We start from the raw sequence: 19,694 nt of genomic DNA on the forward strand, positions 1-19,694 counted from the left end.
TACCTGTACTTTCAAGACACAACAAAGGGGAGAGGGATACAGGCTGCTAGATTGCACCTGTATGAGTAGACAGACACCAGATTGGCCCCTAACTTAGGCGCCCCTTTCGGTATTTCTTTATTGTTCAAAAGAGGGAATAAACGCTGTGGTTCCTACAAGCTGCCCCGCACAAACTCGGCCGAATTTCCACTGTTCCAGCCCGATTTCGGCAGCATAACTGTACTAGAACCCTTCACGGTCAGTATTCCCACGCATTGACTGACTTTCCCGACGCATACGGGCACTTTGCAAAACCTGGCGAGAATCTGCAGCACGCTGAATTCTCTGTTTTCAGCCCTGAAAATGCGCCAGATCGCCTGTACAGCGGTCCCCTTGCGTCCCCGAACCTCCTGGGGGTATTAGGGTCCGTTTAGGGCCAAAACCCTAAACCTGCAAAAATACACAGCAGGCTGTAATTCACTGTTTCGGGCTCCGTTCCGCGTGCCGGTCGCATCCCTAGCAAGTCCTCGAGCTCCCGCACCTGTAGGGCTACTTGCCCTTTGAATCGGACGAGATTTCTGGCGTGAAACCTCTCCGAATTCACCTGTACCTGCGGGGGGGATTAGCCGCTAGCTAATCCAGTACCTGTGCAAGAGGCTCTTGCCTCGGCAATCGCGCATGAACCCACACAACTGTACATTGGTCAAATGAAGAGCCCACTAGAGGGGCATAACATACTGCCAAAGGGGAGAGAGAGGGCAGTGCGTAGCGTGCAGGGCATCACTCCTGGCACCGCACTGTGCATAAGAGGGAAAGCAAGCACTCCATAGCTCTTAACCTGTGACAAAATCAGCAAATGAGCTCTTCTTCCCTTCAAATTCAGCGCCAACTCCTTCTTGCATTGGAAACTGCACCAGAATGTGCCACTTGGCACATTTACAAGCATTTTCCCGTTTCGGGGTGGCCGCCTAAAAATATCCCAACCGGTTGCCCAGTTGACTTCACGGCAGAGTAAGAAAATGTTCCCTTTGTCATTCCGGAGGTAATGACGCCAACACATTTTCAGGTCCCAAAATAGCAGTTCCCTAAATTTTAGGAGATGCTGCCATTATATCTTTCTAGGTCATCCGACCCTCTTTGTACACTGCGACCACATCCAAAACTGAAATGTAGCCTCTGTAGCAAAGGATTCCACTTTGGCTAGTCAATGACCCCACTTGGCTAACCATAGTCCTTGTCCAACCTTAGTGCTCTCTTGCCCTCAGGCCTGGACTCCCTCTGGACAGTTCCACACTAGCTATGCAATGCAGGGCAGTTAGATTTCCCGAGGGGTGTTTCCAAAAAGTGAAAGTAAATAGATAATAAGAAAGAAATCAACAAAAAGGATAGATAGTAGTCACACGCTGGTGACACTTACACGGGCGAAGATTGCTAGACTCTTTCGCCATGACCTGACCAAGTTGGACACCAGGAGGACATGATAGAACCGACACAGGAGTTGGATACGAAGATGGCTTTCTATAAAGAACATCTTCTCCAACTCACAGGGGATGGGTTTGTGATTCGACCTAGCTACATGGTTACACATCTATCTCACGGGTTACATTGGTCAGATATCGACATCTTCCCACAAGCTTGAGATTGAGATTGAGATTGGTAGATTCAGAGGGATACGGCAGGATATGTTGCCTCTCCCATATAGAGCTAGAGACAGAGATGCATCATATATGTTAGTGCACAATGTACTACGAGATACAAGGTCTCTTCCATTATCTATTCAGAGACAGCTTCGGACCCTTCTCCAGAGTCATGAGCTATCCGGACCAGAGATGCCTTGGATTGTATCTACTTGAGTTGCACAGACACAGAGAGAGTTTACCAAGGAGATTCGAAGAGAGACAATCCCTGAAACACAATACCGATTTCCTCACACTAGAGATTGGACAGATAGAGGAGCAGCCACCATTGCAAAGCTTAGCTCACACCTGTGGTACTCTCATAGACCGAGCATTGGAGCTAAGGAGATCGAGATGCCCGCGCCTAAGGAGAGGAGCTTTACAGCATCAACGGAGACTGAAGCAGAGGATTCGAGCCATACTATCTCGACATCTAGAGTACATATGAGGATAGACTCATGATCCATTATATCACCCTCTTGTACTGGACACCCATTGTATTAGTGATTACGCATACCCTGCAGAGTTCTTGCTAGTAGCACTCGTAGATTCATTTTTAGCATCTCTTTTTTTGTACCCAAACATGCTATCAGATTCACCAATTTGTAGCGGTTTGGTCTCATAGGTCATTTTGGCCTCTTGAAGACGTTAATATGTCATTTCATTTCATCTCTCTCTCTCTCTCTCTCTCTCTCTCTCTCTCTCTCTCTCTCTCTCTCTCTCTCTCTCTCTCTCTCTCTCTCTCTCTCTCTTTACACTTCTCCATCGGTGGCCTCCCCTAGGTGCGACCGGCCGCCTTGTGGGGGGCGTTAGATCTTAGTTGTGGCCCTTGCAAGCCCGTAGATGGCCTCGCCGTGCCTTGCCGTCGACCCCAGCCCACGTGGCCGCCAAATGCAACAGCGCTACTGCATCCTTGCATATAGTTTAGGCAGGCTCACTAGCCTACACACTCACACACTTTAGCTGGGGTTCGCACGCTGCAATCCAACCCACTCTTCGTTCGAACACTTGAGTTGATTTCGGTCACTGCAGTGGGCAACATGACAACCAAAGAGAAGACTACAACCCCCAAGAACCCTGTGAGGACAACGTCAAAGCTCAACTGTAAAAGACATGGACACTCCAAGTCGAGAATCTGCCACAACACACATGAGCAAAGTGAGAAGAATTGAATGAAACAGAAAGAGAGAGATACGGCATGACGTAGTTTTGCGCCTAGAGAGATTAGCCCCAAAGACTAGCGCCCCTTGCGGTATTTCTTTTTTATTAATGCTTCATAAAATACAATGTCCGAGGGTCCTCGTCTCAACAGTGCGTATCTGCCTGAGACTGAGACCCTGGATCTTTATTTATAGGTCCTGGGCCTTTCAAAAGCAGTGTACATGAAAAGCTTCAAGTCTAAAAGCATCTGAGCCCCAAAAGTTGGTGCTAGGGCAGCCATCGCAAATCACGAAAATGTGTATAGGTGCCACGTCAGTAGGCAGTGCGAATCGTGGAACTTCCATACAGCTCTGCCACGTTAGTATCGCCATGCGTTTTGGGGTTCCTGGCTTTATTTTAATCCCTGTCGGACGGGAGGCCATAAGTTGGAACAACATATAAAGTCCTTGGTCTTTATTTTCAAGTCTCTCTCCTAGGCTCTGCAAGCTGGTAGCACTTCTTTGCATCTTTCAACAGGGCTCTGAGTGTGTTCGGAGTGTGTCCTTTAGGTCATGCCACACCATCACTTTGTGACATACCCCCCTCTTGAAAGAAATGTAATTGTCCTCGACCACGCCTGCACAACCAACATTAGCAAGCAACCAGTTCCGTAGACACTGACTCAAAGTACCGACGCACTAGACAACACATGTCCAGTACTTATACGAAGATGACAATCATTGAACATTCACATAACATTCACATCACTATCCCTGTCGAGATCTTTGATGAGAATCAAAGATCATTATAACGTATCTAGCAATCACATCCAGATCTCACGGATCTCTAGCGGATGTCGAGACTGACTAAATGTTGTTATTATCATATCCACATCACCCCTTAGGTGAACAAGATTGAAATGCTACAGTCATTTTGTCTTTCAAACATGCACTCAAACAACACACACATGAGAGAACACATATATCAAATTCATGGAAGGAATTCCCATTTCAAATTACTTCTTTTCTTAAAGTCATACGAAAGAATTCTGTCAGCCTATCAGTACACATGAAATCTCAAAAGAAATCACTGACTTTAATAGATTTGGGTAATTTGTGACAAAGGAGTGGATTAACTCTCCTCTTGTGCAGTCCACACCGCACCAGATTCAACCCGCCGATCATCGGTAACTCTTGGAATAGTTGAAGCTAGACCAAAAGCCTCAAGGTAAAGCTCTAGAATCTGAGGAGTATCTGTTACGTCCTCCTCCATCTATTTCATATCCAATGCCAGATTATTTTTAAACTTGACTAAACACCAGCATGTTAGCTTACCTTTCACTTTCTTTTCCTTGTGAGCCAGTATTTGTTCTGGAACGAGAATCTCCTTTGTCTCTTCTACTTAAGGTTGCTCTCAGGCTCCTTGACACCTCACCCTTGAAAGGTTTCAATAGATGTATTTTTTTTTTCCCCTCAAAAAGTGATGTTGTTGCATTGGAAGTTCCTGAGTTCACACAGGAGAAGGAATTGTTGGCGGTCATTCATGCCTTGAAGGTTTGGCGCCATTACCTCTTTGGTGCCCGCTTCGTGGAATGGACGGACCACCATTCTTTGAAATATCTCTGTGATCAGCCCAACCTTCAAGGTCAAAGGGCAAGGTGGGCCGAACTCATGCATGAGTTCGACTTCGAAATACGCTATTGTAAGGGTGCTGCCAATATGGTAGCCAACACCCTTAGTAGAATTCTAGAGGTCAATACTCTTTCGTTTGCTAAAATTTTGACCTGACTTCTATCTCTCTCTCAAAGGGCGTTGTCAAAATGATCGTCACTTCGATGCAATTTGGCAACAAGTCCAAGAGGGAATGCGTAGCCCGAAAAGCTATGGCCGTCCAGACGCCTCTAAGATGGCTACGGAGAGCAAGGTAGCGGAGAAGTATTTCATTCCTTATGGATTATTTATCAAACAAGGCAAAGTGTGTGCCTGTTGATGAGGATAGCCACAAGCAAATTTTGTTTGAGTGTCATGATGCACCTAGTGCAGGACACCTTGGTATACACACCGTACTTTGGCCTTGGTTGGCCGGTATTTTTATTGGCCACACATGAAAGCTTTTGTTGAAAAGTATGTGCAGGAATGCGCGCAATGTTAGCTCAACAAAGCCAAAGGACAAAAACGTGCCGGGTTATTGCATCCTTTACAAATTCCCGATAGCAAATGGACGAGCATTTCTATGGATTTTGTAGTTTGATTACTCCGGACCAACCGTGGATGCCATTTGGGTTGTCGTCGATCGACTCACGAAAATGGCACGATTTATTCCCACACGTTCCACCGTAAAGAGGCATGATTTAGCTCAGCTTTTTGTGGAACACTTAGATAAATTATATGGTTTGCTCGATGAAATTGCGAGTGATCGTGATCCGAAATTCACGGGCAATTTTTGGCAAACGGTCTCTTAGAATTTGGAGACCTGTCTATGCATGTCGTTCTCATATCATCCTGAAACTGGTGGACAGACCAAATGCACAAATCAAACTATGGAGGACATGCTACGAGCGTATGTCTCCGGACGTCAATCTGATTGGGAGCATTATCTCCCCCAGATTGAGTTTGCTTATAACAGTACAAAGCACTCCGCTACTGGCTATAGCCCGTTTATGCTTATGTACGGTTACGAGCCGAAACCACCAATTGCGACCGGATTCAAAGGTATCAAGATGCGATTGATAGTCGATTTCTTACACAACATGCAAGAACTGCTTCAGATTGCGAAAGAGAGCATAAAGACGGCACAAGATTGTGCTACTTTTTATGCCAATCAACATCGGCAACCCCGTGAACTCCAGGAGGGCATGTGGGTGTACCTTACGGTACCGAAGGATTCTGAGACGATTCGAATTGGCCATTGCTCGAAATTGTCTTCTCGTTATTGTGGTCCATTTCAGATCACAAAGAGGATAAGTGGGGTTTCTTATAAGTTGGACCTACCTTCAAACATTGCCGTTCATCCTGTGTTCCACGTGAGCCGTCTGAAAGAACGGCTGGGGCAGGATGACTTAGTAATTCCTCTTGAGCAAGTCTCGAACTTAGAAGACACCACTGGTTATATTCCACTTGAACCCGATTCGGTTCTTGATAAAAGGGTCCGTAAGTCTCGCAAGTCTTCATACCCCAAATACGCGATCAAGTTGAAGCATTGTCTTGAGTCCCAAGCCACTTGAGAGTCAGTTAGATCGTTAAGGAATCAATTCCCCGGCTTTATAACCGAGGATATTGCTGAGGACAGCCCTTAAAAATAAGGGGGGAAGTGTTACGTCCCTAGACATCAGGATGGGCGCTTGCAGTTATGTCCGGCCAGTGTGAACATGGCCCTTTGGTCATGAAGTCCTATAAATAGGACTTGAGTCTCATTTGAGAGACATCTTGTGTGATCACCACACTTGGACTCTTGGCCCTTGCCAGCCCGCACACCTCTACTAGTGTGGGTTCGGTGGTATGGTACACTGGCCCTTGTCGTAGAGGCTAGCCCGCGTGGCTGGAGGCTCCCAGGCTCGGGGGTGAGCCTCTATTGACTCTATGGCTGGGAGGTGAGCCTGATGTCCGCTCACTACGTTCGTCTAGGTATGAGTTTGGCTTGTGTCGTGTCATGTGTGCAGGATGGATCCGGCGAGGGACTAACAGAGTGGGTGCATACAACTTTGCATTTTGTGCCCTAGCCCACTCATTGTATACCCAGATTCAGCTCTAGTATCAGCCGATTACTTAGTTATAGCTTTTCAGTCCAGTTCTTTTTCATTTTGCTGGGATTACAGAGGATACCCACACAAACACTGATTTGTCTGAGAGGATGCCCCACCCATGTACACTGATTTGTCTCATAGGCTGAGTTCAGTCGCAAGACGTAAATAAAATCTCTCTCTCTCTCTCTCTCTCTCTCTCTCTCTCTCCCCCCTACCCCTACGCGAGGCTCTGCACAGGAAACTCTCTCTCCCCTTTCTCTCTTTCTCCTATGAGAGAGAAATGACGAGCTGTTGCTGCTGCTGAATGATGAGCTGTTGAGGAGAGTGGCAAGCTGGGAATCAGCAGAACACAAGGTTGAGGAGCAATGGGCAGAAAGTGAAGACGAGGGTTACGGTCTCGGGCACTGCTAGATAGCGGGCTGCGAAACAGGACGCCCCCACAAGGGCTGGTTTTATAAGCACCCTACAAGGGCTGCTAGTCTCTGTGTCGCAAGCTGGAGGTGTAGAGTACAGTTTCCAACACAGCAGGGTTTGGGTCTCCTATCGCCACGGGCTTAGTCATTGGTCAATACCAAGCCAACCATTTGTAGCAGCCTTTCTCGACGGTGGTTTTTGCAGGTGCAAGTTCTTCTACGCGTAGCAAACCCCCCCCCCCCCCCCCCCCCCCCCCCCCCCCCCAACCCCCCCGCCCCCTCCTCTCTTCATCTACTCGTAGAAAGACAAATATCTCCTACGTTAAAGTTTAAAGGTTTTTAAGCTTTAAGATAAACCTTTAGGTTTGCCTTATTCTCAGTCCCTCACCCTAGTACCCTACCCCACATTTGTGGCTCGGGTTCGATGAATCCGCCTACCGAAGGGGAAGGGCCGGGTGTAGATAGCTACACCACCCCAAAAAAACAACGGCTACTTTCAAACGGAGAAACAGAGATACTGTACTATCACTAGGATCCTTACGAGTTGGGAAAACCTCTAGGATACATGATGAGCTACTGATGGAGAAGGTCCAGGTGATGCTCAAATAAGAGCTAAACTATATGAGGGATGATATTAGGAAGGAAATGCGCGCGAACGCTGAGAGCTACAGGAACTCCATGTATGGAGACATGATGAGAGAACTAAGGAGAGAGATCCGAGGGATACAGAATGAGGAAATTCAGATCATGAAAACGGAATTACGAAACCTAATCAAGGCCGAAGTAAATGTAACAGAATGCGTTATGCAAAAGAAACTCGATGAGACAGTAGCAAGTTTTGAAGCATGGAGAACAAATATGGAAAAGCACATGGGGAAAAAGATGCAATAATCGAGGAGCTAAAAGGAGAACTTGCGGCTTGCAAATCTGCAACTGAGGAGAAGGGAGACGACCAACCTTCGGTGTTGAAGGAGCTCGAGGACATGAAGGATCAGATGAAAGCTCTACGGGAAGGAGATGAACAGAAATCGAAAACGGCATCTTCATGGGCGGAACGTCTTGTTAAGACACAAGAAAAGGTTGATGAAGCAGAGAAATGATCGAGGATGCGAAGAAAGGGAAGGCCCAGATGCCTGAGACCACACCTACCTCCACCATTATTAATATGACCATTGAGGAAGAGCAGAAAAGGAAGAATCGGGCTCTGCATGTGCGGATCACAGGAGTCGAAGACAAAGAGAATGTAGATGAAGAAGTGAGGGAGCTGCTACAACGCATGGGCATCACAGAGCCTACTCACACAAGTGCATGGAGAGTGGGCAAGAAAGGAATCGACGAGAAGGGAAACGTAAAGGATAGGGCACTTATTCTCCGCTTCCCGAATATAGAAATAAGGAAAGAATTTCTAAAGAAGAGGCCAACTCTTAAGAAAACCGGTATTTTCCTGGGAGATGACCTTACATTGGCACAAGTGGCACACATGCAAGAGATCAGGGCATCAAGAGAAAAGGGGAAAATCGCCTTTTATAGAGGAGGGAAAGTAGTGGTTCTGGAAAAGCGCTCATCATGACGGTGCAAGACCTATAGGGCGACGCTCCGGATAGCGGCGTGGAATTGTAATGGATCATATAGGCTAGATGTAGGTGCCTTTGAAGACAGCTTTAGGGACAGAGATAGTTTTCTACTCAGAGACACACCAGATACTGGGACAGCTTATGCCACATGTGAAGGGGTATTTATGGGAAACAGCTGGTCGACCAGACAAGAGATCTCTACGAGGTAGCCGGGGTTCAGGAGGAGTAGCAGTCTTATTTAAAGAGGAGCTGAAACCACTACTACAAATTATCAGGAAAGATGAACAAGCAAGGTATATGTGGGTGAGAATGAGAGCCGAGACAGGTAGATTTCTATATATCGCTATATGCTACTTCCCAAGTACATCAGTCTACTCCTCACCTAAAGGACAGTCCCCTTTCTCCATATTGAATAATGACATATGGGAGTTCTCTAGAGATGGAGACATCGTTCTCTTAGGAGACTTTAATGCCAGAACGGCCAACTCTCAAGCAGTATTCTATGATACTTCTGAGGAAATGCTTAGAGAAGTGGATTTATCACAGGAGGGGCTTACTAGGTACTCACAGGATAAAGAACACACTGAATACGGGAGACATCTCATGGAACTGGCAACTACACATGGTTTGGCCAATACTTAATGGTCTAGAGAATTTCCCTTTATCTGGGGGATTCACATGCTTCCTGCAGAGGCATGGGGCCAGTACAATGGATTATGTCATGACTTCACCAAGCTTTATTTCTACTATCGAGGTCTTTAAGGTGGGACCCAGACCGGTTGGGATTGCAGTGGATCATACTCTCTTGATCTTATCAATCTCCTTCCAATACAATGCCTCTCAAGTACAAAGGAAGAAGACACACACAAGATATACTTTCACGCCAGAGACTGATTCAGTCTATGTGGAAAAGATCTATAATAGGATGTGAGCAGCCGAGCTAGTATATACTGTAGAGGAGATTACTTCTCAGCTAACAAAGATACTACATGGAGCAACACAAGAGGCATACCCACATACTCAGCCTGATCAGAAGAGAGGATCTGGGACATGCCTCAAAACAATTGGCACGACGAGGAATGCAGAGAGACGAGAACCCAGGTCCAGAAAGAGCTTACACTTGGGATCATCACATATAAGCAGTCTCGGATTGCTCTTCGGCGTATAGTACGTCGCAAGAAAAGGGCATTTTTAGCCAAACTGGAGAAGGATTTATATCAGCTCTTCTTGAGTCAGGACTCACATGAGGCTTGGTGTTTATTTCATGAGCACTCATCGCCTTCGACAATTACTTCTCCTGAGATTTGGGATCAATATGTAACATCATTATATACGGTATCTGGACAGCCTCCATTACCAGATCCGCTAGAGCCATGCCCTGCTACCAATACTTTCTTTACTACGGAAATGGTGGAAAAAGCCATTGATAAGATGAAGACAAGACGAGCATATGATCATGAGGGTTTAGTAGCAGAACATCTGATCCATGCAAGGGATCTACTTTCAGAAGTCCTTACTCGTCTGTTTAATCGGGTCATGTGTGAAGGATTGCCTAAATCTTGGAAATTATCTACTATCATACCTATGTTCAAGTCAGGGGATCCTATGATACTTGGGAACTACCGTACCATTATGGTGGGTCACACATTGACCCGACTGTACGCATCCATTCTAGAACAAAAATTGAGTAGATGGGCAGAGAATGAGGGCATAAGGGCAACAAGACAAGCTGGATTCAAGAGGGGTTAATCCACTTTAGATCATATTCTTACGCTCAGAGCCATTATTGAGGAAGGAAGAGCAAGCGGGAGAAGGATGTATTGTTGCTTTGTGGATTTTCGGAAAGCTTTTGATACAGTACCAAGGGCCAGATTGATGCGTAGAATGCAAGAGTTAGGGGTCCCCAAAGAGATTATCTGGGGGATCATGGCCTTATACGGGTCAGTAACTGGTTATGTACGTACTCCAGAAGGGGATTCCGACATTGTTCATTCCACCGTTGGAGTAAAGCAGGGATGCCCATTGTCCCCTACTTTATTTGGTATGTATATAGATGAGGTATCAGATTACATTGATAGAGAGGGTGACAGAGGTGCTCAACTTGCAGGGTCATGGATCCCTCTGTTGTTGTATGCAGATGATATCGTATTGATAGCTGAATCACCAGATGGAATGCATAGGCAGTTAGATGCATTACATAAATTCACGGAGGACAGCGGACTGTCGGTAAATTTGGGTAAAACCAAAGTTATGGTGTTTAACACCACACCGCAGTGGGTTAGGAGATCGGCACCTACATTTGCATATGGCCAGGATACAGTAGAGTACACAGATGCATACACATACCTTGGTGTGGTATTTACAGGACCGAAGTTTACTCTTAAGAAAGCAGCGGATGCTAGATTGTCCAAAGCCTCTGCGGCCTTGGGAGGGTTGGAGAGGATGTGTTCACAAGTGCAGTTTCAGGAACCACGAACAAAACTTTGGCTCTTTGATACTGTGGTGGCTTCGGCTATGCTTTATGGGGTCCAGATTTGGGGACCATCTGTGGATCATGATAATTGGAAGTCAATGGAGAGACCTTTGGTATCTATGATTTCCCGAATGATTAGAGCCAAGGCCTCCGTACCACACGCAATTACCCGAGCGGAACTAGCTGCCCCTCCGATAGAAATTGAAGCTCTTACCAGATCAGTGTCCTTTATACATGGTTTATGGGATACAAATAATTGCTGATATACTAGATTGGCCCTCGAATCCTCTCGACAATTAGCAATGAAAGGAGATACATCATGCTGGTATGTGCAACTGTCCTCGTGGTTTCAAAGATACGGGTTCAGTATGGAAAGATTACCCCCCTTTCAATACTCTCTTGAGGCTCCATCACTGGCAGTCACACGAACGGAGATTAATAAAATTATCCGCTAGGATCTTATACAGTTGGACACTAAGAGGACATGGGTAGACCCTACACAAGAATTGGGCACGAAAATGGCCGACTACAAAGAAAACTTCCAACAGCTATCTGAAGATGGTTTTGTGATTCGCCCGAGCTACATGGATACCCACCTGTCTCATGGTTTGAGGTGTGCTATTGGTTAGATTCGTACATCCTCACACCAGCTGGAAATTGAATTTGGCAGATTTAGGGGAATCCCACCTGAGAGCAGAATTTGCAAGTTATGCAGAATGGAGCCGGAGACAGAATTACACTACATATGCCATTGCACCGTATACTATGAGATACGTGGGCGTTTCCATTGCCTATTTAAAGAAGGCTTTGGACCTCTAGATAGAGTCATGCAATACCAAGATCAAAGGTGCTTAGGCTTGTACCTACTGGAACTACATCGGCACAGGGATAATCTAATGAGAAGACAAAGAGCACTACAACCTCAGAGGCAGATCACAGATTTTTTCGGATCGAGAGAAGCAGGAATGGAAGGAGAAGCAAGAGGCCAGCAGCGAGCACAAAGGAGTACCCACATTCATACCAAAGGCACCTTGCACCCTCATTGATAGGGCGATTGAGCTTAGGAAATCGAGACGACCACGACCGAGATGCAGAAGCACACTTCACCGGAGGAGACTACAACAAAGGATTAGAAGCATTCTAGCCAGACACCCAGAATGCTGCTAAGAAGTTTATCTAATACTTTGTATTTAGTTTTTCGCATTTATTTTCACACTTTCACACTTTTTAGACATTGTAACAGATTCACCACTTTTGTATCAGTTTGGTCTCATAGGTCATTCTGGCCTTTTGAAGACGTTAATATAACATTTCATTTCTCTCTCTCTCTCTCTCTCTCTCTCTCTCTCTCTCTCTCTCTCTCCCCCAACAAGACGCCCTTTTTTTTTTTTTTTGCCTAGTCTTTTGCTTGGTTCACATCGATCAACTTAGGACCCCATAGTATATATCTTTGTTTTGTACTGTTGTTAGGTTATTTTGTTACTCTGACTTTGTATCAGATCCACCACTTTGTAACTTTCGGGTCTCATAGGTCATTATGGCCTTTTGAAGACGTTAATATAACATTTCATTTCATTTCTCTCTCTCTCTCTCTCTCTCTCTCTCTCTCTCTCTCTCCGACCTCAGCAGTAGTAGTTTCATTTTCTTGTGCACTTGCCACTTAGCTAATCTTCTTTTTACGTTTCATAAGTGTTAAGGTAATCCATGCTTTTTTTTCCCTTTTAGGTCGCCAATTTTAGCAGCACAGAGGATGACGCAACATTTTGGAGCCGTTTAATTCAGCCAGAGGCAAATACTCAGGCAGATGTAAATCTATTTTGAATTGAGAGTCTTTAAACTATAAGTTATGCCAGATTAGTATGTGTCAATCATGTTCATGGTGTCCTCATATTGCAATCAGGAGGCTCTTGCTCCTCGCGCAGCAAGGAACGCAAAAAGTTATGCAGAGGATTATCATGCTGAAAAGCCAATGAAAAGAAGACGGCCTTCAGGAGATGTGAAGGAACGTCCAGCAAAGAGACATGCCAGGGCACCAGAGGTGGTGGTAGCACCTGCTCCAAAGATTGAAGGTGCTGCAGCTCGTGTCTCTGTTTGGCAAGGCGGTACACTCTCAAAGAAAGATGGGATTGCATTTGTCCGTGTGGTAAGATGGTATTCCCTTATAAGGAGCTGGACCTTTGAGTTCTTACTTCGTAATGTTGTACGTTTTGTAACCAAGAGGTTTACCTTGTATTATATCTTAAACTGTTTCTTTTTTTCCATTTACATTTGTGATCCTATGTGTATGCCCATTGCTCGGGCATGCACACACACATACACATGAATGTCTTGTTTGATCAGGGTCTAATTGACATAAGTGCGATATAATCTGGTTGTGTGGTCCGGCCAAATTGAAGGGCTTTGATTGACATTGCAAAGTTAGGTGACTGTTGGGGGGATCTTTGAGCTGGCTCTTAGGGGGCCATTTGCTCTTCACAATGGGGCATTAATCTCCATTTCCAACATGCAAACTTTGAAATTGAATTTGAATGCCTGGCCTACATGTGAGGTGGCACTTGGTTATGTACACATTGTCATGAAAGTGCCCTTTCTCGCAGGCCTGTGTAGAAGAAGCGAAATTGTTTGAGCAAACTGGAGGTAGAGATGTATTTGCTTTTCTTGGGACAAGGCGATAAGAGGGCATGGAGGTGGTTTCACGGGAGCCTGCCACTAATTAATTGTTGCTCTTGATGGTTGGCGTGAATATGCTGGTATGCCATATTAGTCTCCAAATCTAGAGCTTATTTTCCTTCCATTGGTCTCTGGGCCAACACATTGCAGCTTCTTCACAAAGAAGAAGGTGAAACATGCTATATGGAGGTTAAAGAATGGGAGAGTCAAGACCACAGTGGCTAGGTAGAAAAGCATCCTGTACATGCGTGTCAGATGCTTAACACCAACATGAGCTCACATAATCACTAGAACAGTTTCTGAGGTGTGTTTAGTTAGCTGGTCAGACCATATGATTGTACTAATACTCAAAAGTGGAGACCCGCTTCCCTATGGCACCATGCTTGTGGTCTTAAAGGATTTTTGGAAAGGGAACTTAAGGTAGATATCTCTTAGATAGACAACATAGGGCTATGGTACTTCTGCATTTTGGTCACAAAATCTTTGGTAAAATCCATCATTTACTTGCAAGTGCTTTTTATCTGATGCAAGAAATTGCATATCCCAGACATAAAATTATGTTATCACGACTCACTCAAACTTTTAGAATAGGCTGTGGGGTGAGCCTTATGAAACGAACACCTTTGTTTTCGCTGAGGGCCTCAAAAGTTTTTGTTGTGTTTTTTTTTTCCTGCTCAGAAAGTTGACCTCCTGTCCAATGGACATAGAGTACATAGAGCCCAATTTTCCATCAATGTCCAGCCTTCGGAACATGGAATGCCAAAAATTGAAAAGGTCAATCCAAATATCCTTGCATCCTCCTCTCTGAACCAATGTTCAATAGTGTCTGCTGGCTAGGATCAATCATCTCAATTGGTTACTGGAACCAATGCATGTAGGGTGGGGCCTACTGCAAGTATTGGCCTCTTTCAGGGGTGAACCCAAAGGCAAATAGTGGGATGCTGAAGCTCAAAAAGATTCATAGCTGAAGGGTAGTACAAGTCAGCTCTTTGAATATATCGTAGTCTTTGCTGAGGATGGTCTGGTGCACATTCTTGCAGAATTCTCTTCTTCTGCATCTATTTGTTCAGGAAGTACAATCATGGTATGCATGTATCTACCTCGTTCCATCTGGTACCAGAGAGGAAAGTTTCTTTCCTCCGGTTTCTGAGTAGGCCAAGCGAGCTTCTACTAAGAAGCATTACTGCGAGTTCAAACCCATGTGACAGATTCTGCACATCAGGTTTTACTGAGACTCCTGCTCTCTATTTTACAACCTGCATGTGTAAGCCTCGGGTGTGTAACAGCTCCCTGGCTTTGCCAACCTCAAGTGAACATCTGATGATGTGTGAGCTTTCCAATGTTTACCGTCATAGCTGTAGCATGTAATGTCGTGATGGTCGGATGTGAAGCTTCAAGGAAATCAATCTATTTGAATGGTTTCTTTGTGTGTGGGTCATGTCAGAAAGTGTGTGGTTTCTGTCTATGGGAGAGGGCATAAAGCAGTTAACATTGTTCAGGAAAGGACGTAGTCTGTGTATATTTAGCTGGGGATTTGTAAACGATGGAGGACTGCTTATACTTTGCTCTATATGAAGAGGGCCAGAGAGCATAGGAGGTGAATTATGACTTATAGGAGTGCTGGAGAGAGATTTAACCCCTGTGAATTCTGCGGTGCGCATGCACGAATTTGTAGGGTTTTTACTACATTTCCAATTTAAGATCTTTGAGAGGAAGAGCACCTTTCGTAGCAGTATTGCGATCACACTTGCACACTCCAACATCACAGAATGTCGTGGAGCATATTGTAGTTGTGGATGTCTAAAATCCTATGTTTATTAATAGTTGCGCAGTAGTTGAACTTGGAAGGCACGAGTCTTATCTGGAGCTCCTTTGCGTTTTGTTTGCGCAGGCTAAAAAGTATGGTGATAAAAGTAAACTGAACATTATGGCAGCAGAGGTTGGTGGTGCCTTGGAAGTTTCTAATCATCGTGCCCAATCGCAACTGCTGGATGATCTTGTAAAGGGTTGTGAGGAGGCAGTCCGAAATTCAGGCTCTGATGCCAAGGTATGTAAATTTTTTCATATTAATTTAGTATATGTCTCATGATTTGATAATATGGTGTGCAAGTTACCACCTCTTGTTTTATTGATCAGGGTGCTATTCTAGACTTTTTTGGGGTGGCTGTGAAGGCACAGGAGACTATGGACAGGATAAAAGAACTTGTGTACTTGGCAAAACGTGTAAATAGGCATTCTGATCCTGTCGCTCATTTCCGACTTAAGACTCATCCCAAAAATCCATCGTGGTCAAAATTGTGTGGCTGGAATCAAGGTCTGTATTAAACATGATCACCTTCTCTCTATTTTTGTGCTGTTGCCCTTCACTGTTCCAAACTGCTTGGTAGTAAATCTTTTATACGCTGTGATGCTTTTTGCAGTTGATGATGCAAGAATCCTACTTGGGGTGCATTATCATGGATATGGAAATTGGGAAAAGATACGGAATGATCCCAGGCTTGGGCTGTATCACAAAATTGCTGCACTCGGTGTTCCTGCTGGCGAAACTTACCTGCCACGAGCACCAAACTTGGATGCTCGAGTGAATGCGCTTTTGAAAAAGGTATTATCTCATCTGATGAACGTTTTATGTAGACTACAATGAGTTTGTCTTATTTCTATTATGTTCTTTTACTACAGGAAGCAGAGTCGGATACTTTGCCAACCAAGTCTGTAATTATGGCAAGGCCAGTTAAAGAAAAGGTACCGCTTAAGCGGGACCGTGATGCAAAAGCGAAACCTACACATGTTGAAGCGGTGGAAAGAAATGGAAAATTAAGCAATGCAAGAACCAGGAAAGCCTTGTCAGCCCAAGCTCAATCCTCCAACAGGGACAGTGCACTCAAACGGCAGAAAGTTGAAGCATCGGCAAAAGAGGAGGGTGAGATCTCAGAGAGTGAAGAGCCTCGATATAAAGAAAAACTGGACCAGGAAGCAAGAGAGGAAAGATGGAGAGAATGGTGTGAGTCAAATATGCAGGATCAAATGCCGACACTGAAACGCTTACAGAAGTTACAAAATACAAGCTCCAATCTACCCAAAGATGAGGTAAGTTTTTTTTTTCCCTTTCCTTTTAGTGTCTGAGATAGCGTTGTGTATGGATGGGTGCTCAACAGCCTAGGGTGCATGCTATTGTATCACAAACAGGGTCTTCTTGTCCAATGTTAACTATCTAGTCAGGGTACAAACTTGATTGATGTTTTGGTTTGCCTATGCAGGTGCTCAAACGTGTGAAGAAGTATCTGAAGCTTCTGGGTAGGAAGATTGACATCGTTCTGCAAGACCATGAAGGTGCAAAAAATATATCCAGTAAGTGAGCTTAAACTTCAAAGGTCAATTGAAAGGTCTTCAATAACAAACTAGCATTATAGAATGTGCACTCTTGTGAAAGTTCATGGCCTGTGTGAACTTGCTTAATTGCAGGAATTGAGACGAGGCTATGGAATTATGTATCAAAGTTTTCGAATCTGACTGGAGAGCGCTTAACTAGTCTATACAAAAAACTGAAGGAAGAGGACTCACAGGGGCGCAGAGTTGTGTCTGCAGATTTTAGCTGTAATGGGACAGCAGGTCATGGTGGCAGGGACATGGATTCTACAGTAGGAGGTTTCTACCAGGATGAAGGTTCCAGTATTAGAAGAATACAGAAACCTCCCGATGGAGAGGCTTCAAATTGGGATTCAGAGAAGGGACGGTGGGATACAGAGGCCTGGAAGCGTGGGCTGAGAAGCAGTAATTTAGGCTCAGAGGAGGGCATACTGACTCAAGGCAATGTGTACAGCAGGAGACGGGATGGTCAGGCTGGAGCTACTGAAGGTCGTGACAGACTAGCAGCGGGAGGTAGGGGTCAAGGTGCCTATATGCAGGCCAATGGCATGCGAGGTCAAGATTTCAGAGAAGCTTTACCATCAGGCGGTAACTGGGGGCAAGGGGAGCGAAAATCCAAGTGGGGCGGAGAAGAATGGGTACCGAATTATGGAGATGGATATGATAGACGAGGTGCCGATTGGAATAGAAGGTTACCGCATTTTGCCTATCCTTTTCATCACGGTCAAGCAGATTTTGGTCCTCCCAGGCCTGGATTACCCATGGGATTTTTCCCGATGAATCCAGTGAGTTCTCACATGTTCCCCAATGAGGGAGACAGACATCGATAACATTTTTTCATTACAGCCATTTTGGTGTTGAAAGCAGCTTGGGCATCATTTTCCACACATCGACTGGAAAAGGACTTGCCCACATTTTTTCCTTGTTGGAGCAGCAAACCCAAAGGAATGCTACTCTGGGGTTTTAGTCAGCAATAACTTGTTGAGTCCTTCCTACTGCTGCTCACCCTCGCATTAAAGGGAACTGCCAGTGGTGCTGCGGCAGTGTTGTTAACACGTCGTTGGAGCTTGGGCTGTTGTCACGATGCCTCTGAAAGCAGAGCTTGAAGGCTTCATAAATTGAGATGTTGAGCAACATTTGTGCAACCAAGCCTCCAGGGGATAAAGAACAGGAACGAAGGCCGTCTATACAGCATCTTTGCTTGGTGCTTGAAAACAAGGCTCAAGGTGTTACCTTCATCGGATTGAAGGATCCATACACAAGTCTTTTATCCAGAGGCCTTTTCTCTACAAGCAGTCCAAGAGTTGCTGACTACCACAAATTGTACATTCTGTTATCAAAGTTGTGTAAAATCCCCAATATTTGTCATGCCAGGAGAATTTCTGGTTCAGTCTAGGACGTCCAGGAGAATTTCTGGTTCAGTCTAGGACGTCTCCAGAGCCACAGCATTGTCGTCCCAGATTTTGACGTGTAAATTACTCACACGAGTGGTTACAAAACATGCTGAGATGCACTGGACATGACTGATGTCTAGTAATCTTCAGCCTGTAGCCATCACTGTCGTCCTTTTTGTCACCAAATTTTGAACGCCGAGCATTCGTAAATCCAGACACGTCACCCTGTGTATGTAAGCGAGTTTCTTTGTACATGAGTATAGCGAATCTTCAACAAATTCACAATTGTGAATTGGCTGTGTCCAGTTTAAATGTGCTAAACTTATAGCATTATGTCATAATTTCCTTCTCATTGGGGAGAGATTAATGTATGATGTCTGATAATACTTTGCTGGGTGTTCTTTGATGTGTTTCTGTGATGGAATGACCCTCCTTAGGCCAAGAAAAGGATGCAGTGAAGTCTCTTTGAAATAAGCTTTTGTTAACCTAGGTCATCAAGTGAGGTTGCTGCTGTCCTTGATGTGTCAGAAAACCTGGCAGTCACCTTGCATAGCAATCACGTTTAAAAGCTGCACATTGTTCTGGAAAAATCAATTTGCTAAGCATTTACAATTCCTCTTTATGCGTTTTCAAAGAGGAAATGGAAACACTTTTCCCAAACTCTACCAGTGCTAAAGTATTTTGTTATGCTAGCACCAGAGAACCGACATGCGTAGTAATCTTTCAAGAGGGGGCCATAGCGCACAAAGCAACTTCAGTTGAAACTGCATCTTTAGGCATCTGCTTTTTATATAACATTAGGTGTAATTAATCATCACATGGACTTAATATTTTACTGTTTTCATCAAAGCAACTCAAGAAAAGCCAGTTAAATATAATCTTTTTTTTGGGGTGGTTGCTTAGCTGCTTGAACTTATGATTTAGTGACTCAATATTATGGATTGGAGAAAAAGAACATATGGAGATCGATTCTATCTGTGAGTAGGAGTCTTGCTTTTGTGGATTTTATTTTTGAAGTTATATTGATCACCTTGTATGATTTAGATTGGATAAAAACACAAACTACGAGACTGTTATCTTGCAAAGGATTTCGTTGGTTATGTTTTATATAAATTATTGAGGACTGTCACTGCTTGAAAGAAAAGTTTTTGGCATGAAAACAATGTATTTCTAATATGCATTGAGATGCCCAGCACGTATTGTCTATTGATAGCTAAATCTTGGTTGACAAGCCCTCCAAGCACTTGGGCAACAGTGTATGGGTGTC

At 44.7% G+C, this 19,694-nt stretch overlaps 1 protein-coding gene across 1 annotated transcript in view; it reads left to right on the top strand.

The window, feature by feature from the left end:
- Nucleotides 1-18,833, top strand: part of LOC147427037 (protein CHROMATIN REMODELING 5-like) — a 78,616-nt gene extending 59,783 nt beyond the window's left edge. Inside the window, exons 24-31 of the mRNA XM_086498823.1 lie at nt 12,723-12,803; nt 12,898-13,140; nt 15,559-15,714; nt 15,804-15,981; nt 16,088-16,269; nt 16,347-16,754; nt 16,925-17,015; nt 17,130-18,833. Of these exons, the coding sequence (XP_086354949.1) occupies nt 12,723-12,803; nt 12,898-13,140; nt 15,559-15,714; nt 15,804-15,981; nt 16,088-16,269; nt 16,347-16,754; nt 16,925-17,015; nt 17,130-17,863 (2,073 nt within the window). The 3' untranslated portion in view covers nt 17,864-18,833. The remainder of the gene's footprint in view (nt 1-12,722; nt 12,804-12,897; nt 13,141-15,558; nt 15,715-15,803; nt 15,982-16,087; nt 16,270-16,346; nt 16,755-16,924; nt 17,016-17,129) is intronic.
- The last annotated feature ends 861 nt before the right edge of the window (nt 18,834-19,694 follow it).

Source organism: Adiantum capillus-veneris, chromosome 24 (assembly GCF_014529385.1).
Source record: "Adiantum capillus-veneris isolate H3 chromosome 24, ASM1452938v2, whole genome shotgun sequence".
Classification (NCBI taxonomy): domain Eukaryota; kingdom Viridiplantae; phylum Streptophyta; class Polypodiopsida; order Polypodiales; family Pteridaceae; genus Adiantum; species Adiantum capillus-veneris.